The following is a 24,735-nucleotide window of genomic DNA, read 5'->3' as shown; positions in this document are numbered from 1 at the left end:
ATCAAATAATAATAACGCAGTCCGGTGTGTTGTAAAAATAAAAGGGCCTATACTAATAAACCTATTGGCAATCCTTACTTCTAAATACCAAGAGTGTGGGAAACAATGTTATGCAAAAGAAGTGTTCAAGAAATGATATTACAGGATATTTAAGCCGTTAGCTTCCCTTCCCCATGTTTTCAGCATGGGACAAGGCGGCACACTCGAGTTTAGCACAGTCTGTAGCTTCTCTAGGACCAGGATGCAGTTCAAAACTTTAACATCATGGCCTTCTGTGCCAAAGTCTCTCTGCCATTCAGAGGGGGTCATTATAAGGTTGGCGGTAGCCATGCCAGTAAATACCAGCACGACTGCTGCTGGAATTTTTTTACCGGCACCCAGCAATGGGGATGTCCCGGGGCATTCCAGCCCTGGCGGACCCAGTAATTCCCCTTTGCCGGGTGCTGGTAAAAATTACTCCCATTCCCATTTCACTCCCATAGGACCCTTGAAACACCCCTGAACTGTGATCACTTTATCTTCTCCTACTCCGCGGTCGGGATTCAAGAAGTGTCTGGACTGCGGTTCCAAGATGTCACATACGGACCCGCACGACGTCTGCCTCTGGTGACCACGCCACCGATGACTGTGACGATTGCCAGTCATTAACGTCGAAGGCCTTGCGGGAGCAGAAGAAGAAGCTATCTGTAGGTAGGGTTTCCAAACCCTGAAAGTCGAAATCCGATGATTCGAGGGGCGGCCATCCGAGATGTCGGCGTAAGTCCAGGGGTCTCAGTCCCAGAATGGTTCCTGCCATTCCTCTGCCTCATCGAGGCATTCGCGGAATAGCCGTCACTGGTCGCCTGCCCCGTCCTCGTCTGAGGACTCCGCCAGACTGCGGGTTGCTTGTCCCAACAAGCATTCCTCTCCTGCGGAATGGGATGCATTTCGTAAGGAGATGATGGCGATTTTCGAATCGCAGGGCTCCGTTCCGTCAGCGCCTTCGAGAGAAGCCGGCAGGGAACGCGCTAGGCCCACCGCTCACACACTTTTGGGCTCAAGCGGTCGGCGCAATCATCGGGAGCCTTCGAGGTCCCGATCAGACAAGGTGGATCGCTCTAGCCATGCCCGCTCCAGGTCCCGGTTCTCGACGCCTGCGAGACCGTCGGAGCCTGTGAGGTCTTCTAAGAAGACGTTGACGCCATCGGCGCCATGTCCGTCGAGGGAGTCGCTTGAGGCTCCGCCTCCGAGGAAGTCGTCAACGGCATTGGCGCCGAGGCCGTCGAAGGACACGCTCAGGGCAGAACCCTCCAGGCCTGTGTCGAAGCCATCGGCGCCACGCTCGACGTCGACGCCGATTCCAACGACGCCCTCGACGCCTTTTGTGGAGGCTTTACCAGAGGCACCCTGTGCATCGGTGGAAACTCCGAGGAAGACCCTGAAGTCAGTGAGGCCTGTATTTGAGCCTTTTTCTTTGCCCTCATACAGGGATTTTTTCTAGCCTCTGGATTACATCTCTGAGGTGGATGAAGGGTCTGATGAAGGTTTGGTTCCTGCTGAGGTTCCTGACGAGCTATTGTCTGGTCATAGCCAGATGGAAGACCTGCGTCAGTCTTTGCACGACGCCAGTGGTCTGGACACCTCTCCGGAGGTTGAGTTCGGTAGGCCTGAGCCTGGCACGCACGCCGAGTCTTTGCACCGGCGTCTTATGTCGAGGGTGACGGAGTACTTGGGGGTGGTCTGCGCTACCTGTGGATTTTCTGCAGGATGACAGATATCTTGGGCCAAGGTCCACCAACTGACCCGGTACTGCCATTTAATATGGCCTTGCAAAGAAGGGTGGCGGCGGCTTGGACTGCTCCAGAGAGTCTCCCGGCAGTGGGTAAGTCATTGCTGAAAAAGTACCGCCCAGCCAGTGGTGACCCCGGCTACTTGTTCATGCACCCTACTCCGGAGAGTTTGGTGGTGCAGGTGGCTACGGCCCCAGCAAAGCAGGCTTCGTACCCTACCATCCCTCCTGATAGGGACAACAAACGTTTTGACTGTTGGGCGAAGAAAGTCTTTTCTTCAGGGGGTATGGCTTTGAAAGCAGCCAACTCCGTGTGTGCCTTAGCACGTTTCACTCACACTCTGTGAAATTGTGTTTCGTTGGTGGCTGAACATTTTCCCGATGGGGAGGAACGGGATGGCTTTCTTGCCCTTGTACAGGATGGCAAGAATGCCATGTGTGAATCTGTTCAGTCGGGTCTGGACGTGGCAGACTGTGTCAGCCGGTCCATGGCGGCGAGCACTGTGATGCGCAGATTTGCATGATTGCGGAAGTCGGGGTTTGCTCCTGATGTGCAAGCCCGGCTTCTCAACATGCCCTTTGATGGTGAACACCTTTTTGGCAGCAAGGTTGACGAGAGCCTTGAGAGGTTGCAGACCTCCAAAGCTGCAGCGAAGTCATTGAGCGCTGCTGTTCACCAACCTCTGCCTTTTCGTCCTAGGGGACAGCAATGGAGGGGAGGTTCCTTTCGATACTACTCTGACTTACAGCTCCCCTCGATCTACCAAAGGTAAAGGGGCCAACATAGGAGTACCAGAGGTGTAAAACGGAGTACTCGAGGTGCCAAGGCCGCTCGAGCAGTTGCCTCTTTGCCCTCAGGCACTGCCGCAGCCACTTCAGCTCAGTCATGAGGCCATGTCCCATGGTTCGCCGGTTGGGGGAAGGCTGGCGCAGCATCTTGTAGGAATGGCGTGCTATTACTTCAGATGTGTGGGGTCTGAAGATCATAGTACAGAGAGAAATGAGTGGGCACCACTATTATTCCTTGTTAAATTGTTGAATTACTTATTTTTAGAAAGAAGTATTTGGTCCTGTCGCCAGATGCCTCCCCGTTTGCAAGGGGTGGTAAGAAATAATGATACACTGTTGGCTGGATAGGTTGCTCCAGTCTGCTGGAAGGACCTAAGTGAGAATGCTCACTAATTATTACTTGGATACATTCAATGTTGCTTAGATATACGTTGAAAAATCTTGATACACTCAGTTGGTTTTAATATAAGTATATTTATTTTTAAATTGTTTTCTCTAGGAGGCCTTTTGCAAACATTTTGTCGTCCAATGCATTTCGGCCTATCCCAGACCTTCTTCAGGGACCATTATCAATAAGAAAAAGAAAGAAAAAAAAATTAAAGTCTAAATAAATAATAAAATATTCATCAACATATTCATTCAAAAATAAACCAACTGTGTATTACACATATTTACTCAAGGTTGGCAGTACTATAACTACTGGAAAATGTACCTGTGTCAATGTTGCTTTAAACCTTGGCCGTATTTGTACCGTCTTTCTTGTGGAAAAATTTCCGAGTAGATAATCCACTTGAGCGCTTACACTTTAATTCGCTGATGTGAAACATCTATACTCCTTGTATATGGTAATCTGGATAATAAAAAATATTAAATGTGCTGGCGTTCTAATCATGACATGGGTCAAGCTTCTAACTATTAGTCTCACCTCCCCAAGTGGGGAGTCTTACCTGTTTGTGTGCAATACTGGAGCAGCAGGGCACCTTGCTCGCATGGACACGCGTTGCTGGTGACTATGAGTGCTTACATACTTACAAAATGGCGCCGGCCATTTTGGATTCGTAATCTATAGTCTGTAAATGCATTTTGTTTGCAGACAATGTCCACAATGCTGATATATTCTAAATGATAGAAACAATGATATTAGTGATGCATTTAGATTCGTAATTTGTAATCTGTAAATGCATTTTGGTTGCAGACAATGGCCCTCATTACGAGGTTGGCGGAATGGGTTCACCGGCAACGGTAATGGTGCCGGTGCCATAAACCCATTCCGCTTTATTACGAGATCTCCTCGCGGGACCCGCAAAGGGCGCCTGGTAAAACCAGGCGTTCTTACCAGGTCCCGCGAGAAGACCAGGGAGCTAACAACGGGCCAGTTGTTAATGGGCCCGTTGTTGGCTCTTTCCCCATTCCCATTGAGCCATATGGGGGCTCCAATGGGAATGGGGATGGACCGGGTCTGGGTTCCTCGGACGAGGAATTACCGGGTCCTCCAAGGTTGGGTTGGCCCGGTAAGTCCTCATTTGAGGAACCCGGGCCCGGTATGCGGTAAGGAGGCAACCATGCCGCTGAATGAGGCATGATTACCTCCAACCTCGTAATGAGGGCCAATGTCCACATTGTTGATATGTTCTGATGTTTGGGAACATTAATATTGGACATATATTGTTAGAGACTCATCCATTATGAGTAATATTCTGTTATCCTTAAACTTAGGTAGAAGTACATCACCTGCTGATATTGTGTGTTAGTGTGCCTGTAAGTAAAACATCTTGGAACACAGAAAACATTGATTAACCTTACACTGAGAAGATATAAGATGTTGCATGCAAAAATAACCGCTCATTCATGTTTGGATCAGTTATTGCACAGATGTCAAAATACTTACTTCAGTTCCATTTCCAATATGTTACACATACATATAATTGATTACTGTGCTTCTCAATCCCCAACTTGGTTACAATAAGGTAAATTAAAGAAAACATGCGTAATTACATTCCTCATTGAGACCACCTGGATGTAAAGAGTTCAATTTCTCTATCCAAAAGGTTTCTTTTTGACTCAAAAGTCTGTTAATGTCCACATTTGCTCCTTGTGTAACTTCTAGCACGTCAAGTATTTGAAATTTAATTTGTGCTATTTGATGATGTGCTTCTTTAAAGTGTCTTGATACGGGAGATTTGATGTTGCCTGTCCGGATGTTTGACCGATGTTCATTCCACCTTACTTTAGCTTTGCGTGTTGTGTGCCCCACATAATATTTGCTGCAAGGGCACTTGATACTGTATATAACATTCATGGTATCGTATGTTGCAAATTTCTTCCAAAAAAATTTGCATCCTGAGTTTGGGTGGAATACAATGTCTCCTTTCTGGACCATATGACAGTTCGAGCAATTCAAACATGGAGAAGTGCTTTCTTTTTGGGTCTTTGCTTTTGAACCTGAAAATCACTGCGTATGAGCATATCTCCAATATTCCTGCTTCTGGTCTAGGCAAACATTGGTGGAATTGTATAGAGATTTCCCAAAGTTCTGTCTTCGGACAAAAAATGCCAATGTTTCAAAATGATTCTTTTGATCCTGTTGCTTTCTGTTGAATATTTAGTCACGTAGATCAGTGGAGTTTCTTTAGTGTCTTTAACTTTCACCAGTATCTCCTTCCTGTCCATTGTTGCCACTTTAGAAATAGAATTGTTAATCTCTTGTGGCGAGTATCCCCTTTGTAAAAATCTTGTAGCCATCTCTTGTGTTCGTTTTCTACATTCAGCTTCATCTTGCACTATTTTTTTGATCCTTAATAGTTGGCTATAAGGGAGACTCTTGGGGGTGTTTGGAGGATGAAAACTCAATCGGTGTAATACATTATTCCTATCACTGGGTTTCCGGTACAAAGTTGTGGTAAGTTTTGAGTCTTTATACAACACAGATACATCTAAGAAGTTAACTTCTTTCTTGCTGTGGGTCGTCGTGAATTGTATATGTTCATCAATCGTATTTAAGAATTCTGTGAATTGAATGAACTGTTCTTAAGTTCTTTGTCAAATTCCAAATACATCGTCAATGGATCTTCCTCAATAGTGGAGGTGTTGTTTCCAAGTGTTGTGATTCAAAATATTCTCCATTTCGAATTTGTACATGAAACTGTTGGCATAGCTTGGTGCCATTGTCGCCCCCATTGAGGTACCACTCGTTTGCAGATAATATTGTTCTTTGTATCGGAAATATGAATTCTGCGCAATAAATTCTAGAAGAATCATCAAAAATTCCTTAGATGCTTCTATATTTCCGGTGTTAAGTAGAAGCCATTCCACTGATTCTTGACCTTAGTTATGCAGAATTGAGGTATGTTTATTATTTGTAGTGCGCACCTAACCCAAGGGTAGCAAGGCGCAGAGGCAACAAGAGGATTGTAAAGCTTAGGTTACAGGGAGCAAAATAGATGGAATCCAGCTCGGGTTACATTGCTAGACACATCAAAAACAATTAGGACCAGTACGACAGGTTATAATTACAGGAGATATACAATATTTACAGGATATATAATGTGTCTTAACATGGAGAATCAGTAGATATACACAAGTTACAGTATTTATAGTATAGCGCAGTTAGGAAGAATGTTAAGTGTCATGTTCCTTGAGCCAAAGGATGGTGTTAGATCTGAATTGTGAGTATGGAAGGTTTTCCCTGAGGGAAGGTGATAGGGAGTTCCAGAATTGTGCTGCTTTAACAGGAAAGCTGTTCCCTCCAGACATGGTGGGTTTGAATCTTGGCAATAGAAGGAGGTTAGAGTTGAACTTTCTGGAAGGACGGCAGGATGCCGGTCTAGTGAATCTCGTTATCAGGTATTGAGGGGCTGCTTGGTGGAGGCATTTGTGGGTCAGAGAGACAGATTTGAGGAAGACTTTGTCTTTCGTTGAAAGCCAATTGACAGATCTTCTAGTGTCTGAGATGTGGGCTTTCTTCGGGAGACTTAGAGCAGCTCTTAAAGCATTATTTTGTAAGATTTGAATTTTGTTGCTGCCTACATAGAGAGCATTACAATAGTCCAACTTGGACAGGATCAAGGCTCTGGCTAAGGTGAGATAGTTCATGGGTGAGAGGAATGGTTTGGCTGCTCTAATAATTTTGCATGTATAGGAAGTGGCAGATGCCATGGCATTGACTTGTTTTTTCAAGGTAAGTGTGGAATCTAGATAGAAGCCAGGGTTTTGACCTCCTTGGCTACTGTGATGTTGTTATTGTCAATTACAAAGCAGGAGTAGTTTTGGCCTAGTTTATTAATGTTGGGTGTAGTGCCTAGGATGAGGAGTTCTGTTTTGTCATGATTCAGGCATACACCATGTGAGGCCATCCATGCCTGGATGATGAGGTACACTCTATTCACAAAGGCCAAATCCTTGTCATAATCCCCCGTCAACAGGATGAGGATCTGGGTATCATCAGTCTCGGGAGGATAGCTCAGGGGCAACATGCTCGCCTTGGAAGCAAGATGACATGAAGCAACATAGGTTCGATCCCCGGGTCCGCGCTTAGAAACCTCTGGGTATTAAGCGCGTTATAAATAACCTATCATAAATAACCTATCATATCTCATATCTCATATCAGCATAGTTTGTGTAGGTGATACCCAGACCATCTAGATCATCGAAAAGGGGATTTTTGAAGATGTTGTACAGTGTGGGGGAGACACGAGCCCTGAGGCACACCGCAGGTGATGGGCCAGCAGCTGTTAGTGGGGAAAAGACTTGCATGGTACGATTGTTAAGAGAGGATTGGATCCAGTCGGTTGCCTCTTGGGAAAAGTGGGCTGCCGATTGTAGGTGATTGCAGAGGATCTCGTGGTCGACCAGATCAAATGCAGCTGAGAGATCAAGAAGTAACAGTAATGCTGTCTTACCCTCATCTCTTAGCTCATCTATCTGTGCCTTACGATCTATGAGTGCAGTCTCAGTTCCGTGCTGGGGCCTGAAGCCTGACTGTCGGATTCCTAGAAGGTGGTAATGTTCAAGGTAGTGTTGGATTTGTTGGTATGCTATTTTATCAAGGATTTTGAGTAGGAACGGCACTGTGGTGATAGGATGGTAGTTGGTGGGGGTGGAGGGATCTAGATGAGGTTTTTTAAGCAGAGGGAGGACCCAAGATTGTTTCAAATTATTAGGTATGGTGCCTTCTGTAAAGGATGCATTTATTAGTTTGGTGATAAACGGTGCAGGTTCACAAGCTGCATCTTTTATCAGTTGTGCAGGGCATAGGTCCCCATGGCAATTGGAAGGTTTGAGAGTAAGAATGACCTTTTCTACTTCTTTAGTGGATACTTTACGGAAGTTAAAGTGGGGGTCAGCGCCGGAGGAGGAGTCGGGATGGAGCTAGTGTTGCTGGGTTTGGAGGTGGAGAGAAGGGAATCTTTTTTGATACTGATCTTTGATTGCAGGGGGGTAATTTTATTAGCTAGAGTGTTTTGTATACCTGTGCACAACAGGGGATTCTACCTCTTTCAGAATTACAAAAAGCTCTTTGGTGTTCGATTTGGCTTGAGAAATTCGAAGGTTGTAGGGCGTTTGTTTAGCAAGGATGATTTCTTTTTTATACTGGGAGGCTAGTTTGCTCAGGTTTTTCTTATTGTTTTCTGGAGGGTCTGATCTCCAGATTTTTTCACAACGTCGTTTCTCCTGTCTGATAGCCTTGAGAATGGGAGAGAGCCAGGTATTCACATTTTTGCGAGGTTTACTCTTTCTCATCTTCAGTGGTGCTATGTCGTCAAGGGATGATAGCATTACTTTATTATACAGGTCTACCATGGTGGATGGATCTGTGTGGTCCAGAATGGCTTTAAGAGTAGGTAGGATCAAGGGGATAAGGTTTTTAGGAGTAGTATTTCTTTTATTTCTGGTCGGGACAGCTGGAGCTATAATGTCAGGCTGCGATAGTACAGGCTCTAGGGAGAATGTGATCAGACCAAGGCTGTGGTATTATAGATGGAGAGAACCAGGTATTCACATGTTTGCGAGGTATATAAGCTCTGTACATCTGGAGATCATAGCTCACGGCTACTGTCTTCCTTTCCGGCAGTGGCCTCACGACAATCCACCAGGGAATCTCTCTTTGAAGAGTCCGGATCCGCTCCTGGCCCTGGAAATCAAATGCCTTCTGGTGAAAGGCGCCATAGAACTGGTGCCTGTAGCGGAGAGGAACAAGGGATGGTATTCCCCATATTTTTTGATCCCGAAAAAAGACGGGGGATTGAGACCCATCATGGATTTGCGGGGTTTGAACAAGCTCCTCAGGAAGGACAAGTTCAAGATGGTTACTCTCTCTCAAGTCCTCCAGGCCCTTCAACTTCAGGACTGGTTGGTGTCTCTCGACCTCAAGGATGCTTACTTTCATGTGCCGATTGATCCCAAGCACAAGAAGTACCTGAGGCTCGCGGTTGGCGACTTGCACTTTCAGTTTCGGGTCCTGCCGTTCGGATTGACCTCCGCCCGAGGGTCTTCACCAAGCCTATGGTGGTGGCAGCGTATCTCAGGAAAGGGGGGATTCATGTCTACCCCTACCTGGACGATTGGTTGATCAGGGCGCGTGCTCTCGAGCTAGTCCTGGATCATCTGTCAGTCACCTGCCACTCCCTTCACAGGCTAGGCTTTTCCCTCAACTTAAAGAAGTCCCGCTTGACACCTACCCAGCGGCTCCAGTACATCGGAGCAGTGCCCAACAAATCCCTGGGGCTGTGTTTTCCTCCCCAGGTGAAGGCTTCTCACATTCTGAAGATGGAGAACAAGTTTCAACATGCCCAGAGTCTCCCGGCGTTCGAGTTCTTGAGGTTGCTCGGCCTCATGGCATCCTGCATTCTCCTGGTGCCAGAGGCCAGGCTGCGGATGAGATCTCTGCAGTCGGCCCTCAAGATGCAGTGGTCACAGTCCTCCGGCAGGATGTCGGATCCCGTTCAGGTGCCGCCCTCGATCGCCCAGGATCTTCTGTGGTGGGCTGTCGAAGGCAATCTGATGAAGGGGGCTCCATTTTGGCTACCCTAGCTGGAAGTGACGATTGTGACGGACGCATCCCTCGCGGGATGGGGCGCTCATGCCAATGAGTTGATAGTCAACCGTCGTTGGTCTCCGTCGGAGTCCAGACTCCATATAAATCTGAAGGCTTTTCTCCCATCTGTGCGGGGGAAGAATGTCCTGATTCTGATGGACAATACAGTGGCCATGCACTACCTCAACAAAAAGGGGGGGGGTCTCTCCTTCTGTGCAGAGAGGTGATGCAGCTCTGGTTCTGGGCCATCCAGCAGGAAATTTCGATCTTGGCAGTTCATCTTGCCGGAGACGAAAACGAGGCGGTGGACGCTCTGAGCAGGCAGAGCATGGTCTCTCACGAGTGGGAGCTGGCTCAGGAGATTCTCCTGGAGGTCTTTGCCCTTTGGGGGACCCCACAAGTGGATCTCTTCGCCACTAGTGTCAACCGGAAGTGCGAAAGATTCTGCTCGTGGGAATTTCCTCCAATAGGAGCCTTAGGGGACGCGTTCGTAGTGGAGTGGTCCGTCCCACTGCTGTACGCATTTCCTCCAGTCCCTGTCATTCCGCAAGTGCTGAGGAGATTACAGAGGTTCGGTTCCCAAATGATCCTCATTGCTCTGGCATGGGCCAGGAGAACGTGGTACCCGGACCTTCTCGACATGTCCATCTGCCCTCCACGCCGTCATCCCTACCAAGACGATCTGCTCTCATAGGAGGGGGGTCAGGTTCTCCATCCAGAGGTCAAGTCCCTCAACCTTCATGCTTGGCTTCTGAAAGGTTGAGGTATAAGGATTGGGACCTCCCTGAAGACGTGATGGAGGTGTTGCTTTGGGCCAGAAGGCCTGCAACAAAGTCCCTGTAGCGTTGCCGTTGGAGAAAGTTCTGCGACTAGTGCAGGGTTAAGAATGTGGATCCTTTTTCATGTGCCATTCCTGTGGTTCTGTCTTTTTTGCTTTCGTTAGCCCACAAGGGCCTGCAAGTGGGTACTATTAAAGGTTACCTGGTAGCGCTGTCCATATTTAAGCGCTCATCTGAGGAGTGTTCTTATTTTAAGATTCCTTTGATTTCTCAGTTTCTGAAAGGGCTCACTAATGTGTTCCCACCGTCGCCTTTCCAGGTGCCCGGTTGGGATTTGAACCTGGTTCTAAAATTCCTAATGGGAGCTCCTTTTGAGCCTTTACATTGTTGTCCTTTGAGACTTTTGACCTTGAAAACTGTATTTTTAGTTGCGGTTACTTCCGCTTGCAGAGTGAGTTGCAGGCACTATCCGTTAAGCCACTTTTCACGGTGTTCCATAAGGACAGGGTTGTCCTTAGGGTTCGTCCTTCTTTTCTTCTGAAAGTTGCGTCGGAATTTCATTTCAGCCAGAAGGTCATTCTTCCGGCGTTCTATCTTCCTCCGCATCCTGGTAAGGAAGAGTGGAGGCTCCATAGGTTGGATCCTAGGAGAGCTTTAAGTTTCTACATCTCACGCATGTCCCGGGTCAGAGTGGACGATCAGCTCTTTGTAGGATACGCTGGAAGGCGTTTGGGATAAGCTGTTACTAAGCAGACTTTGTCTAGATGGATTATCTTGACAATTTCTGAATGTTACCGCCTGGCGGGTAAGGACTCTCCGGTAGGCTTACGGGCCCATTCTACCAGGGGTGTGGCTGCCTCTACTGCTCTGCAGAGGAGTGTTCCCATTTGTAACATTTGTGAAGCAGCCACATGGGCCTCTGTCCATACTTTTGTAAGGCACTACTCCCTGGATTCTATCCATGGGCAAGATTTGGCCTTTGGCAAGGCGGTCCTCTATTCTGCAATTTAATTGGGCATTCTAAAATTCTAAATGTTCCCACCTCCATACGTTGGTACTGCATTGGGAGTCTGTCATAGATGTGGAATACGTCGGAGGAACCAATCCCCTCGAAGAACAAGTTACTTTCTTACGTGGTAATGCTCTTTCGATGGGATATTCCGACAACGTATTCCACATCGAACCCTCCCAGCCTGCCCCTCTACAGAATTTCTTATGCGTTTGCAGCTTACGTTTCTGCAAGGCTTTCTGTAGTCATACTGGCAGAAGATTGGTGCCGCACGTTCTGGGGAAAAAACTACAACTGAGGCTACGGGAGTCGTGCGTCCTACTTACAACATCCGGTGACGTCGGCTCGACGGAGGCCCTCGAGGACAGCATATCGACGTCATTGAGGCAGGATGCAGATGCCAAAAGAATTCCGAAGCAGCACAGCTGTGGTGATTACCTGTCATAGATGTATGTGGAATACGTCGTCGGAACATCCCATCGAAAGAACATTACCAGGTAAGAAAGTAACTTGTTCTTTGGGTCTGGGCATTAATTTCGATGGCGGAATTAGTAAAGTGGTGGCAATTTTGTCACTGACACTTTTACCGTATACCCCTTAATGAGCCCCACTGTGTTTGTTTAGCTCTCAAGCCACAGGTCAGTATAATTTGTGTCTTTTGTTTTCTGTTGTGTATTCGTGACATGTATTGCACACGCACATTTGCTATTATAAGCAAAGGAACCTTTTGGCACAGCGGGTAAATCACTGGTTTTCATATAAACCAAAAATATTAAGGGGTACTCTAAAGTCCTTTAAACATGCATGAGTAAGATTCCTGCCCATGCTAGCTGTAGTACCATTGCTTGCAGTCCCAATTGCTCCATGCAAAGAGACTGGTGGTAGTGGTATCAATTGTGGTATTAAGTTTACCACCTTTTACCCTTACTGGCACAATTAGCTAGTGAAAACCTCTGTATGAAAGAAAGATTGACCAGTTCAATTAATCCATATCCTTAGCGATGGATGCCTTGCATTAGACAAGAATTGCATGGTTCACCCAGTGTCGCCCCTCAGTAAGATTACTTGGTTGTTAGATTTATAGTACAACACCTTTCTGAAAGCCCAATGCACAAAACCCTGTTGGTCAACGGAAGGTAGCAGATATACCAGAAAGGACAATTATCAAGAAACATGTCACGGGTGGAATCTGAGCATATACAAGAAGTCGAATGAATGTGATCTACGCCTCGAACCAACAGAGTTTCGGTTTTACTGTGACTTAAATCAGTGGTAGCAGTTAGTGTTCAGCAAGATGGAAGCTTTTTGCCCTGTTGAAGGGACCACAGCCTAAAATGTTTTCTGGCTTTCTTGAATGCCCCAATATACCCTTTCCACACCTCATTTAGCAGTAATACATACGCCTGCCAATCCCCAATATTGTCAGTTTATTTTGAACTTAAGTAAAAGACTATTTTTCTGACTCGATTGTGTATGTTTCTCAGCACACATATGTCTGTTTTAAATGTAGCTGTACCAGACTGCATGTGAACAAATGCTTCTTTTCCCGTTTAGAGAACAGTTGGCAATAAATAGTGGATTGGTTATGACATGTAAACAGCAATGGTTTTTGCAGATAATCCAGTAGAAAAAACCCTAAACAAGAAACCATATTTAGGCAGGGGATAAGTCTAAAATGCCAGGCCCTAGGTAGGTAGAATTGCCACCCAATATTCAGAACACCATCTTAGCCACCATGACAGCATAGCGTCAGCGAAATGTGAATATTGTTTAAAAAAAAATCTAATGCAGATACTTAAGATTTTACCACAAATATGGTCTGATATGCAAAGCAGGAATAATACTTGCAACCATTCAGAAAAGAGCAGCAAAAAGGCACATTTTCCAGTTTGGCAGTTACTTTGCAAATAGGAAACTGCCACCCCAACATTCGAGAAATTACAACTACACTTGAATGCCAAACCCAAGAGCCATTAATACGGATTCTGTAAAGTTAACAAACAAATTGAGAAAATGTAATTACCTTGTTTTTTGTGATATTCTGTCCACACTTTTGAATAATCTTGTTGTGGCTGTTGACTTTCTTGTACCATTTTCTTATGTTTAATATGCATGTAGCATTAACATGATTTATTTCAGCATGACGATTATTGAGTACATTGGTGAATTTTAAATAATTTTAGATCCGTGGATCACTCATGCATGTCAGAGGAGAAAACAGTAGCTTAGTTCTTCCCGCTGAAAAGGCAGTAATAGCCTCAGTAAAAGAACATGCTAGGGTCATGTTTAGATGTAGTGCTTCGACTTCCAATTGGGTGTGTGATCAAAATATTAAAAACAGATACGCACTTGCAAAAAGACAATGAATCTAGTTTTGATCATTATTCAAAACATGCTGTAGAATTTTGAGTAAACAAACAAGTTGCACTGAAACTGGAGAACAATAGAAGATCCCAGGCATTTGTAAGACCATAATTAAATCCAAGACAGCCAATCATTGCAATGCTCTCTTTGAAATTGGAAAGAAGAGCGAGAGAGCATCTTCCTGGGTTACTCAGTGGTGGGTTTTTTCAAAGGATGCGTGTTGAGTGGCACAAACAAGATGGCGCTTATGGATTTAGTGATTCTGTGGATTTCCAACAAATGATGTAAATGACTTGGTGCCCTAAACGGACTGTAAAGTTTGTAATGACAGAACCATTGAAATATTTGAGAAAAAAAAGAGATTGTGGTAAAGCTATGCAAAACCTTGACAGGGGTATGAAATGTTAGGATCAAATGTGCCTTGACGAAATCATTCATCCTAAAAAAAAGGCCAACTGCGCATACCAGGTTTTGAGATTCACTAGGATAGTTTAATGAAATCTGAAAATGGTCATTCATATAAGACTTGCAATGTATCTAATTTGTCTCTGTTTTTTCCCCGAATTTCAAGCATTTACTGAGACTATACCTCCTACTTAATACACGTATGCCATTAGGAATTGTAATCTAATTAGTATTATTATTACAGAGTTGCTATAGGTTCCCCCATCAACTAAATGTAATTCCAAATTGCAGATACATTTTATTAAAAATTGAAATAAGAAAGTTTACCTTGCCAAGAGGGGGCTCATTTAGATTCAGCATAACGATTGACTATATATTTTTGCAATCGCTCCATAGAAGAAGGAACCACTCATCCCTATACATATGCAGCCTGGAATAAAAGTTAACATGTCAGAAACTTTACATTGCAACACGAACAAATATTGAAGATAAATTCAGGAAGAGAAACTAGAAATTAATTTGACAGTACACAAACTATAGACAAACGTTTGTCTCTATGACACTATGTACTTTACTATTGATAAATGTGATTGTACCAAATGCATACCAAAACATCTCGCTGATAATGTGGACCCTAGAAACCACTTTTAATTGATACATTTAGTTCAGCATCTTCCTAAAGTATGGTGTGTCAAGGTCCGGCCTAAATTGTGTCCCCAGTCACATGTTTTAGGCTGATAGCACACAAACCATTTGGTTGTTTCTGAAAGATGCTCTGAGAGTGAAACTCTCCAACAGTGTCGGTTGATCGACAAAAGCTTAATGCAGTGTTGTAATTTGCTCCATATGAATGCAGTGTTTAAAATGTCCTTATGGGATGGTATTAATATTAAGTCGAGCTTTCTCATGTTTTAATGTACACTGTATTATAAAGATGTATGCCTTATTAATGCAGTAACCACTTAAAGAAAATGTTTGTTGGTTTTTTATTTGATTGTTCTTTGTTTCTTTTCTACAGATGTCTTGGTGACTGGTGGGTCAGCTGCCTTGGACACTGTTAAAGGCGTAAAAAGAAAAAAGATCGTAACTGGAAATCATCTGAAAAAGATACCCAAATCTCCACTAAGAGCTCGCACTCAGGAAAATCTGAAGCATAAAACAGATGAAGCTGAACCTTTTAATTCTTCTAATGTTAATTCAGAACACACGAAGGATGAACTCCATGCACTTTTACAAAATGGCCAACAATATTCCGAACCCAATGGGGGTTTATGTAGTGAGATAACTGTTGAGCCTTTGGAATCTGTAACACCCATGCAAACAAAAAAGGATTCAGTACCGCACCAGTCCTTGGAGCTTTGTCACGCGGAACACGATGAACGTGTTTCTGGTGACACCTTGACTTTACCAGGAGACGCGTGTGTTTCTAGTTTTTCATCAAATAAAACGAGGAGCAAAGACCTTGATTTTGTTGATCACAGCACTTCATCCTACTACACGGATACTGCTTTTGGTGTATTATTAAAAGCTATGGAACCAGAACTTAACACGTTGACACAGAGGTTAAACAATTGTGGTGCACACACAGAAAATGTGAGACCAAATAAAATCTGTTCGTCATTCACATCGAGCCTAAAAACTATCCACAATACTGACTCTTCACATCAGGAGCTTGTTACTAGAACTAATCACCATCCCTGTGCTGCCCATATTGTGCAGATGCCCCACTTAGGGAGGAGTTTGGAAGTACAAGCTCAATCACCTTCGAAAACGGCTACCCAACATGAACAATCACTTCCTCAGAACGAACACTGCAATCAACGACCTGGTTCCTGTCCAAGTTCAACTAATATGCTGGAAACAATTTCCTTCAATCAAATTTACAGTTTATCTGCCAAATCTTCTGTGACTCCTACTGTGTCTTCTTCAGTGCCTTCGGCTCTTGCTCCACATCAGCTGACTGCAAATTCATCTCAACCCGTATCCATAAGTCCTTCCAATTCCACACAGTTTTCGGTTGGTTCTGCGTATAACTTGGCACAGGTAGCATCACTTGTGAACCAAGGTGGAGAACAAATGTGCACTGTTCTTCTAAAAGATCACAAGAGTAGAAAGCAAGGCAAGTACGTTTGTGAGTATTGTAATCGGGCTTGTGCAAAGCCGAGTGTTCTCCTTAAGCACATTCGATCGCACACAGGAGAACGCCCATATCCTTGTGTGACGTGTGGGTTTTCATTTAAGACCAAAAGTAATCTATACAAGCACAAGAAATCTCATGCACATGCTATCAAACTAGGACGAAATACTGATCCTGGAGGCCTCATTTTCTCTCAAGATTCGGATAAATCGCTTTACATTCATTCAGATTTGGACGAAAGTGGGGAAAGTGACGATGAATACACATCAGAAGAAAGACTGGAGGATCAGCATGATGCTGGATTGGGCCAAGGTCAGGCAGTCCTAATGATTGCAGATTCTCAACTGCATACAGCTAGTCACATGCAAATAAGCCACCATGACCATCCAACAGAGGAGCATGTATTGTTGGAGAAATCTAGAGAGGCAAGCACAGTGCCTGCATTACCAAAAGTAGTAGTTTACCCTGTGGATGGCTCTCCATCAAAGGCAACCAGTCCAAAACAAGCAGATGCAAATTCTAAGTATGTTGTCGCACAAAGAGAAACAGAGTATAAATCTACACATATGAATCCAGGTTTGGTACACATGCCCTCTTTGCCTGAGGCAGTTCTCAAAAATGAGGAAGTGTTACAAACTCTCGAAAAACAGGTATGTAATGCAGTAGCAAGTCATGCGCAACTGCAAAGGCAGCAGGCTACAGACTTTTCTCAGGACCAGCAGGGAAAAAGTCTGTTGAGCCCCCGGAGTTTGGGAAGTACTGACTCTGGTTATTTTTCACGCTCCGAAAGTGCAGATCAGGCAATGAGTCCACCAACTCCATTCATAAGAGTACTGCCAATTTGTGAAAAAGACGCAAGTAAAAATCTAGTTTCTGTTTCACATACAAACACTTCTATTGCATCAGTTGTGCAAATGGTGTGTTCTGAAAAGCCACTACTTATAGCAGGTACAATGAGGCCACCGGTGGGTACAAAAACCCTTGAGGAACGCATTTCAAAGCTTATATCAGATAATGAAGCTGTGGTGGATGATAAGCAACTAGATAGCGTGAAGCCAAGAAGGACATCTCTTTCAAGGCGGGGCAGTATAGATTCCCCAAAATCATATATATTTAAAGATTCGTTCCAGTTTGATCTAAAACCTGTGGGAAGAAGAACTAGTTCAGGCTCTGAAATTCCCAAATCTCCTTTCACACCAACTGAAAAATCAAAGCAGGTTTTTTTTCTCTCTGTACCCTCTCAGTTTCCATCTCTTGACTGTTTGCCAATAACGAGAAGCAATTCTATGCCCAATTCTGGTTGTTCAGCAGTACCTGCTCCTGTAATACCACCACCTCATCCTCTTCGAGGGAGTCAGTCCTTTGATGATAAAATAGGTTTGTTGTGTGATGATGTCTTTGTATCTGGGCCAAGCACTACTTTGCACCAAGTCTGCCATCCCCGTACTCTGGTTAGACAAACTGCAATAGAAGACTCTGCTAATGACAGTCATGGCCTTGGTCCAGCAAGATCTGCAGATGATGGTTGTAACACAGCTACAGAGGTTCTGTTGCCAAGGATTCGGTCTTTTGCACAAGGATCAAGTTTAGAAAAACTGAAGAAATCTCATCAAGGGCGAGGGACAATGTTCGAGTGTGAAACCTGTAGAAACCGATACAGAAAATTGGAAAATTTTGAAAATCATAAGAAGTTTTACTGTTCTGAGTTGCATGGACCAAAAAGCAAGCCTGCTGTGCGTGATTCGGACCAGAATGTGGTAACGAGCAGCATATCTCCTCAAATATTACACTATCGAGTTGCTGTATCAACTGGAATCTTGGAACAGCCGCCACAGATCAGGAAAAGAAGAAAGGTCAAAAGTGTTGGTGATGATGATGAGCCACAGCAACAGGAATGTGGTAAATCCACAGACGTTAAAGAAACAGTTCTGTGTCAAAATACACCAGGGTCCTGTTCCAGCTCTTCCAAAAATAATGTTGTAATTACAGGGCAGTACAGTAGCATTCCACTGCCAAACTCTCAAATGCAGTTGGTTTCCAGGGGAACAGAAGAGAGTATGGAGCCAAAGCCTTCATCTACCTTCGAAAAGGTAAAACAAGTTTCCCAAGAAAGAGTAGAACTGAAAAGGCAGGGATCTGGAATTTCTGTGATTCAACATACTAATTCATTGAGTAGGCCTAGTTCATTTGAGAAGTCAGAGTCTTTTGAAAGAGCTTCGCCCGTTTCTTTTCAAGATGCAGACAACACTGCTAAGGCTATATCTCTCAATAATGCTGTAGTAATTTCAGTAGATGAATATTCAAACCAAAACCCTAGCCATTCTCATCGGTTCATTACAGATGTTTCTAGTATAGAAGTGCAAGAAATACTAAGTGTAGTCACTAATGAAAGAATCACATGTATGCCACAATCAAGGCTTGTTCGTCAGCATAATATTCAGGTCCCTGAGATTCTGGTAACAGAGGAACCTGACAGGGATGCAGAAAATACAGCAACTGACCAAGAAATAACAGAAAAGTTTAACTGGCCCCAGCGTAGTGAAAGTCTGTCAAATTTGCCAACAGAAAAACTCCCTCCAAAGAAGAAAAGGATTCGTCTTGCTGACCTTGAAAATTCATCTGGAGAATCTAGCTTTGACTCGACTCTTTCAAGAAGTCTTAGCCGTGATAGCAGTTTATCACGGGCTTCTAGTTTCTCAGCATCATTTGAGAAAGAAGACCTTTCTAAGACTGAATGTGCTTCCAATGTAGATGTTGCAACCAAATCGGAGTTTCTTATGCTTCCTTCTGGCTCAAATAATCTTGGTGTTCCCAGGGAAATGCGACGTGCTGCTTCCGAGCAGATCACCTGCACACAGCCCTCAATGGAAGTACCACAATACAGGAGTAAATCGTTTGACTGTGGAAGCATGTCTCCATCTTCACCGGTGTTGCCCACAGAAACAATCACTCCAAGATCTATCTGCACTGGAGTTACTGGTCATGTGCCTCTGCTAGAAAGGAGGCGAGGACCTTTTGTGAGACAAATCTCATTAAGTATTGCTCCGGAAAACACTCTTCCTCAGGGGATATCAACTTGTTTATTCCAGAAGGCTCCAGAAAGTTCTACAGCTCCATTTCATAAAATACAAGCATATTGCCATGCTCCAACTGTGCTTTCTGAAAGCTCTTTGCATTTACCAACATATATCAAGTCTTTAATAGAGTCCAACAAGGTAGTAAAAAACTGTAATTCTTCGTGCTTACCTCCTGTTGAACAAGCACAGTCTGACATAAGAGCCCAACCTAATCAGTCTTCACTGCATCACGACAAGCCAGCATCTGCTGATAAAACTCGAGAAGGTGAGGAACAAAACATCTGCTCTTCATCTAGCCCTTTCAATGAACCCGAACACTGTTTTACTCCTAAATATCAACTTCATCTTTTAACACGGCATGAAAATCCCATCTATGCTTGTGACCAAGCACCAAACAGGGAATTTCCCCATAACCAAGGTCTTGGCAATAGAGCCATTTCAATGAATATACTTTCTGATGTGTGTGACAGTACGCCAAGCAACTACCCAGTGCCTCAGCAAAATATGTCCACCAGTAATAAAGTTCAGCCAAGGTCTCATTTTGTGGTGCCTGTCCATGATTATAGTAACCTCTCACCATATGGCTGTTCCTCTATTACAAAACTACCGGAAATTTTAGTGACCCAGGATCAGGTGAATATGCCGCCTGTGTGCAAAGAAAATAATGTACCTGTGCCAAAACCCGAAGTTAACTTGTTGATGCCAATAGCTGTTGAAGATCCACCCAGAACACTTGAACACACATCTAAATCACCTGAAAATGAACATTTGTTTTCAGAAGCTGCAAACAAAAATTCTATTTCTGCTGGATCTTTCAGCTTGGTTCAGAAAGTGACAGGTGGGGGACTTCTTCCTCAACAAGAAGCAACAGCCTCAAGTAAGCGCATGCTTTCGCCAGCCAATAGTTTGGATATTGCCATGGAGAAAAACCAGAAGCGTGTGAAGGACGAAAGCGGGGCTGCTTTTACTAAAGAGGCTAGATCAGCACATTTGTTGAGTATGAAACTTGGTGAACAAAATAGGCCCAAGAAACCTGTGTTAGTCAGACAGGTTTGCACAACAGAACCCCTCGACGGCTCAGATCAGGAAGCAGTCGCACAGGAAAGGATAAAACAGGAAATAAAATGTCCTATGAAAGTTTTGTTGTGTGATAGCCCTTCAACTGATCCTTCCATCTCGCAAGTGTCTGACTCCATGAAGGAAACATCTGTATTGGCAAATGTTAAATTTTCGCTACCTTTGTGTTCTCCAAAACAGAAGTCTCCAGAGCCTTCCCTGATAAACAGTGACATTTTACATTTAAAATCTTCAGGCACTAGCCAAGAACGAAGGCTAACAGTGACTTGTCAGGGTAAGCAAATAAGTATCCAAGGCCAAGTAAAACTTAGATCGTCGATATCTGTGATCAATGCGGGAGACATGCATCGACTTTCATTCCCAAGTCTCAAGACTACGACTAGTTTCACCTGGTGTTATCTGTTAAAAAGGAAACCACTACAAATGCCTCAAAATGATTTGAAAACTTCAGCGTATTCTGCTTGGACGGTTAGTTCAATCAATCCCAATCCCCTGGGTTTGCCAACAAAAGTTGCTCTTTCGCTTCTTAATTCAAAGCAGAAGGACGGAAAACTGCTTTACTCTCAACCAGTAACTACTCGCCCCAGGTCTGATTTACTGGTCTACTCCAGCAAGTGGAAAAATCGTGCCAACAAGGTAATCCCTTTGCTTTGTGGTACTTTCTATAAAAAAAGGTGCTCATTGGTGTATGCCAATAGTATACAGTAATATACTAATATTTGTTTATATTTCCAAACATTGCCTATACCAGAAATGTGTTGTGACCTTGTTACTTATCACCTTATAATCATACAGCAGTTACTCATTCGATTTTGTCTGCTTTTTGTAGCAATTACCACTGGTGTGCATCTGGTTGTATAAGCACTCACATTTTTGCCAATAAAGATACAGGGGCTAATGGAGGAAAGTGATAATCCAAGATTATTTAAGGTGGTCAAATGAAGAAGTTGGGTTTGAAATGTAGAGCCCCATGATGAGGTTGGAGATAAGTGTCTTGCTCAAAGTAGCCTCACTAACACACAAATGCCTCAACAACGCTGCCCCCGCTACCTAGTCAATAGCATAAGCAAATACACCTCTAATAGTCCTACCAGAACTTCCAACGCAAACCTGCTCACAGTCCCCAGGTTCAAACACACCGAAATGGGTGGCAACAGCTTCCAGGTGAAAGCAGCCGAACACTGGAACTCCCTACCACCCTCCCTAAGGACACCCCAAACCTACACACATTTCAGACGCAACTATATCCATTGGATAAAGAACAATGACCACTATTGCTATCCAGCCCGCCGCAGTACACTATGTAAATTATGTTAATTTGTAAATTTGTAAACTTTTGTGCCCTCTCTGTAAATTTGTAAACTTTTTTCTGCCTTATCTGTAAATCTGAAAACTTTGTGCCTTCCATTGCCCATTGTATTTACTGTAATGCATAATAACCTGTAACCAAGCTGTGAATAACCTTGTTGCTCCAGCGCCCTCATACCCTTGGGTCTGGTGCGCAATACAAATGAATAAACTAAACTAAACTAAGTGGTAAAATAAAGGCAAATGGTATTACAGCCTGGTTTACCACACCGCCTGATTGAGTTGTAAGACCCAAAGGGGGACCCCTTTCAGAAAAATGGCAGTGTATTGGATACAGAATTACTACATGCCATAATACCTCAAATCTTCAATACATTTCCATGAGACTTCAGAAGGGCGAGGAACAAAAACCTATAAGTTCGAAAATCAGCAGTTACCACTGGCAGTAATTCCGTTTGGTGGTCTTCACATCCCAACCTTAAAAAGTAGAAAATTGGATCGTGGACAGTTCACTGCTGTGGACATTTTACCATATTTGTCTGTGGCATTATTATCTGGCCCAGCCCCCCAAACCCTCATTCAACACCCTAACTCCTACTCCCCTACACTATCTATTTTACTACCCCCAACCATTTACCCCCCCCATTAAAAAAGCTACAGAAAAAATGCAGTAAAAGGCCCCTTCACCAAATGCTAGTGGATGGTCGGTGAGCTGGGTGGATACCAGAAAATGTGCGCTTCCTTGAAGTCTCATAGGGGCCAATCACCAGATCATGTTGTTAACTTATGGGCAATCTTAAATAGTTAATTATGTGGGCAACTGTGAATTAAACCATAACAATACAGTTGTACATTTTAAAATGTTTGTCCCTTCTTTTATAGACTGACCATTGAACGCTAACCTTTCTTTTCTCGCATGACCCAGCGCCTATGTGAAATGCATAAATTGCCTTAAGATGCCCCAAAATCCGCCCATTGCATTTACAACCTGCCAGATGTATTCAAGGATATCGTGACGAGATAAATTCACATCACATGGATAGCTTTTTTCTTATCCTGTTCTTTCCTTTTGCAAATAATTGATGTTAGTTGATTAAGCCCAATTGTTGAATTCAAGTATAACTGACACCCCGAATGCCTTAAATTAACTGACAACACTGGCCCCAGTCAAGTGGTGTCCCGATGTTATGCTGTTTTCTGATCACCCTATTCCTGGTTGGATTTATTTATGTAACTTGACATTGCTTTAACGTACACAAAGTGCACCACCTGTGGTCTTTCAAGGGTCGGCGCATTTGCCATGCACTATTGCTGTGCAAAAAGGCTACGTGACAGAATGTTAATCACCAAAGATTTAGTAATTGTACTGGTTTATAGACTTGCTTACAAGTTTGTCATCTCAGCAGTTCCAATTACATGCATTGTTTTAGAAAGTGCTTCATCATGTATTACACAGTTCTAGATTGCTGCCACAAAAAATAATTGAATTAGTCAAAGCTATTTGGTAACTGTTTAAAATTACACTTGAATATATAAGCTTTCAACACAGTTATTTTCATTTTTAGGTTAAAACAAGAAAGAGAATTGCAAGGGCAGCCTGTAACAGGCTTGTCCCCACATTCCATTCACTCATGTTACTATTGCATAATGATTCACAATTACAATCGGGGCTACAAACCTCAAGTTGCAAGACACTAGACAGGCATAGAAAGTTGCATGCCCCCTCAGCAGACCAGATACACACAGTATACCATGTCTTACCCGCCAAGTTTCATTACGCACTAGCCAATCACCAATGGCAAGTGTAATCGTTCAGGCCTGACCTTATACCAGCCACATTTGCTTTCTGGCAAAACACAAAACAGAAGAATGGAAGCTGTTAAACATTAAAGAAATTACTAAAATCCTATGTGAAAGTTGAGAGAGTGGGTGATTTCCGTTGTACCATATGAGTTTTACTAATGCAATGATAGCTTTGTTTTTCCTAGTAACTGTTCTTTTGCTGGGAGCAATTACACAGGTTTACCACACTTTCTCATAAGGCCAGCACACATGCAACAGAATGTTGCACTTTTTTGCCCTTTTGATTGTGTCTTGGTTTAAATGAGCCAGATATGGGAGCACTAAGAAATGCTCCCACTGACCTCTATACTTTTGTTAGATTTGGTAATTGCATTAATTGCAGTCATTTGTGACAAGACAAGTAATCTGGCCTTGTCAAGAGGGAATGGGAGCCCCTCTCAGCCAGGGGTGGAATGCCTACCAGTGAGCAATCCAGAGCCAGTCCTATCCCTGAGGTAGACGGCAGTTGAAAAGGCCCCAATTTGTGCCACCCACACACCCTTTGTGCCATCATGTTTCTGTGCAGACCGCTGTTATCTCAGCTCTCCTTCAAATATCAGATATTTGCCAGTGTCTGTTGCTTTAAGAAACACAGCACATAAGTAGAAAACGAGAAAGCCCATCATGATATATATACGGATTAGAGAACTGATTTACCATTAGACCAAAACTGTGATCTGCCGCAGAGTGAGAGATCCACCAAGGAGTGAAACAACAACATTGCAGCAGACGCCCCTCAAATGCTACAGTGAGCCATGACTGGGAGAAAGGAAGCCGCACAGAGAGGCCGCCTCCCTATGCAGCACAACAGAGGACCTTGCGGATGTGCCGAGCAACAACGGCAAACCTGTGCAACAACACCACCACCACCAGGGACAGAAAGGGGAGTAGTACCTGCCCCAATTAATTTGGGGAGACCTGGAAAGAGGTGCTGGAAAATTAACCTGAACACTCGCATTCTCGGGCTGCTATCTCCATTGCACAGTGGACCTGCATGGAAAAAGTGGGCACAGCTTATCCTGTTACTTATGACTTTTCGCTTAACACACATGCTCCAGAAAGGGAAGACTGGTCCAGGGAGAGAGATCCAATCCCAGCAGAGAAAGAGGGATATAAGCAGGGAACAGGAAGCAGGAAGTGTGAACCA

At 43.9% G+C, this 24,735-nt stretch overlaps 1 protein-coding gene across 2 annotated transcripts in view; it reads left to right on the top strand.

Annotated features, from left to right (window-relative positions):
• The window catches only part of HIVEP1 (HIVEP zinc finger 1), a 1,356,272-nt gene that overhangs the window by 695,237 nt on the left and 636,300 nt on the right, over positions 1–24,735 (top strand). For both annotated transcript variants that reach the window (XM_069620429.1, XM_069620430.1), the window contains exon 4: positions 15,166–21,074. In XM_069620429.1, coding sequence (XP_069476530.1) covers positions 15,166–21,074 — 5,909 coding nt within the window. The remainder of the gene's footprint in view (positions 1–15,165; positions 21,075–24,735) is intronic.

This window comes from Ambystoma mexicanum, chromosome 5q (assembly GCF_040938575.1).
Source record: "Ambystoma mexicanum isolate Mex_15411 chromosome 5q, UKY_AmexF1_1, whole genome shotgun sequence".
Taxonomy (NCBI): Eukaryota; Metazoa; Chordata; class Amphibia; order Caudata; family Ambystomatidae; genus Ambystoma; species Ambystoma mexicanum.
This window is presented reverse-complemented; position numbering and strand designations above follow the sequence as displayed.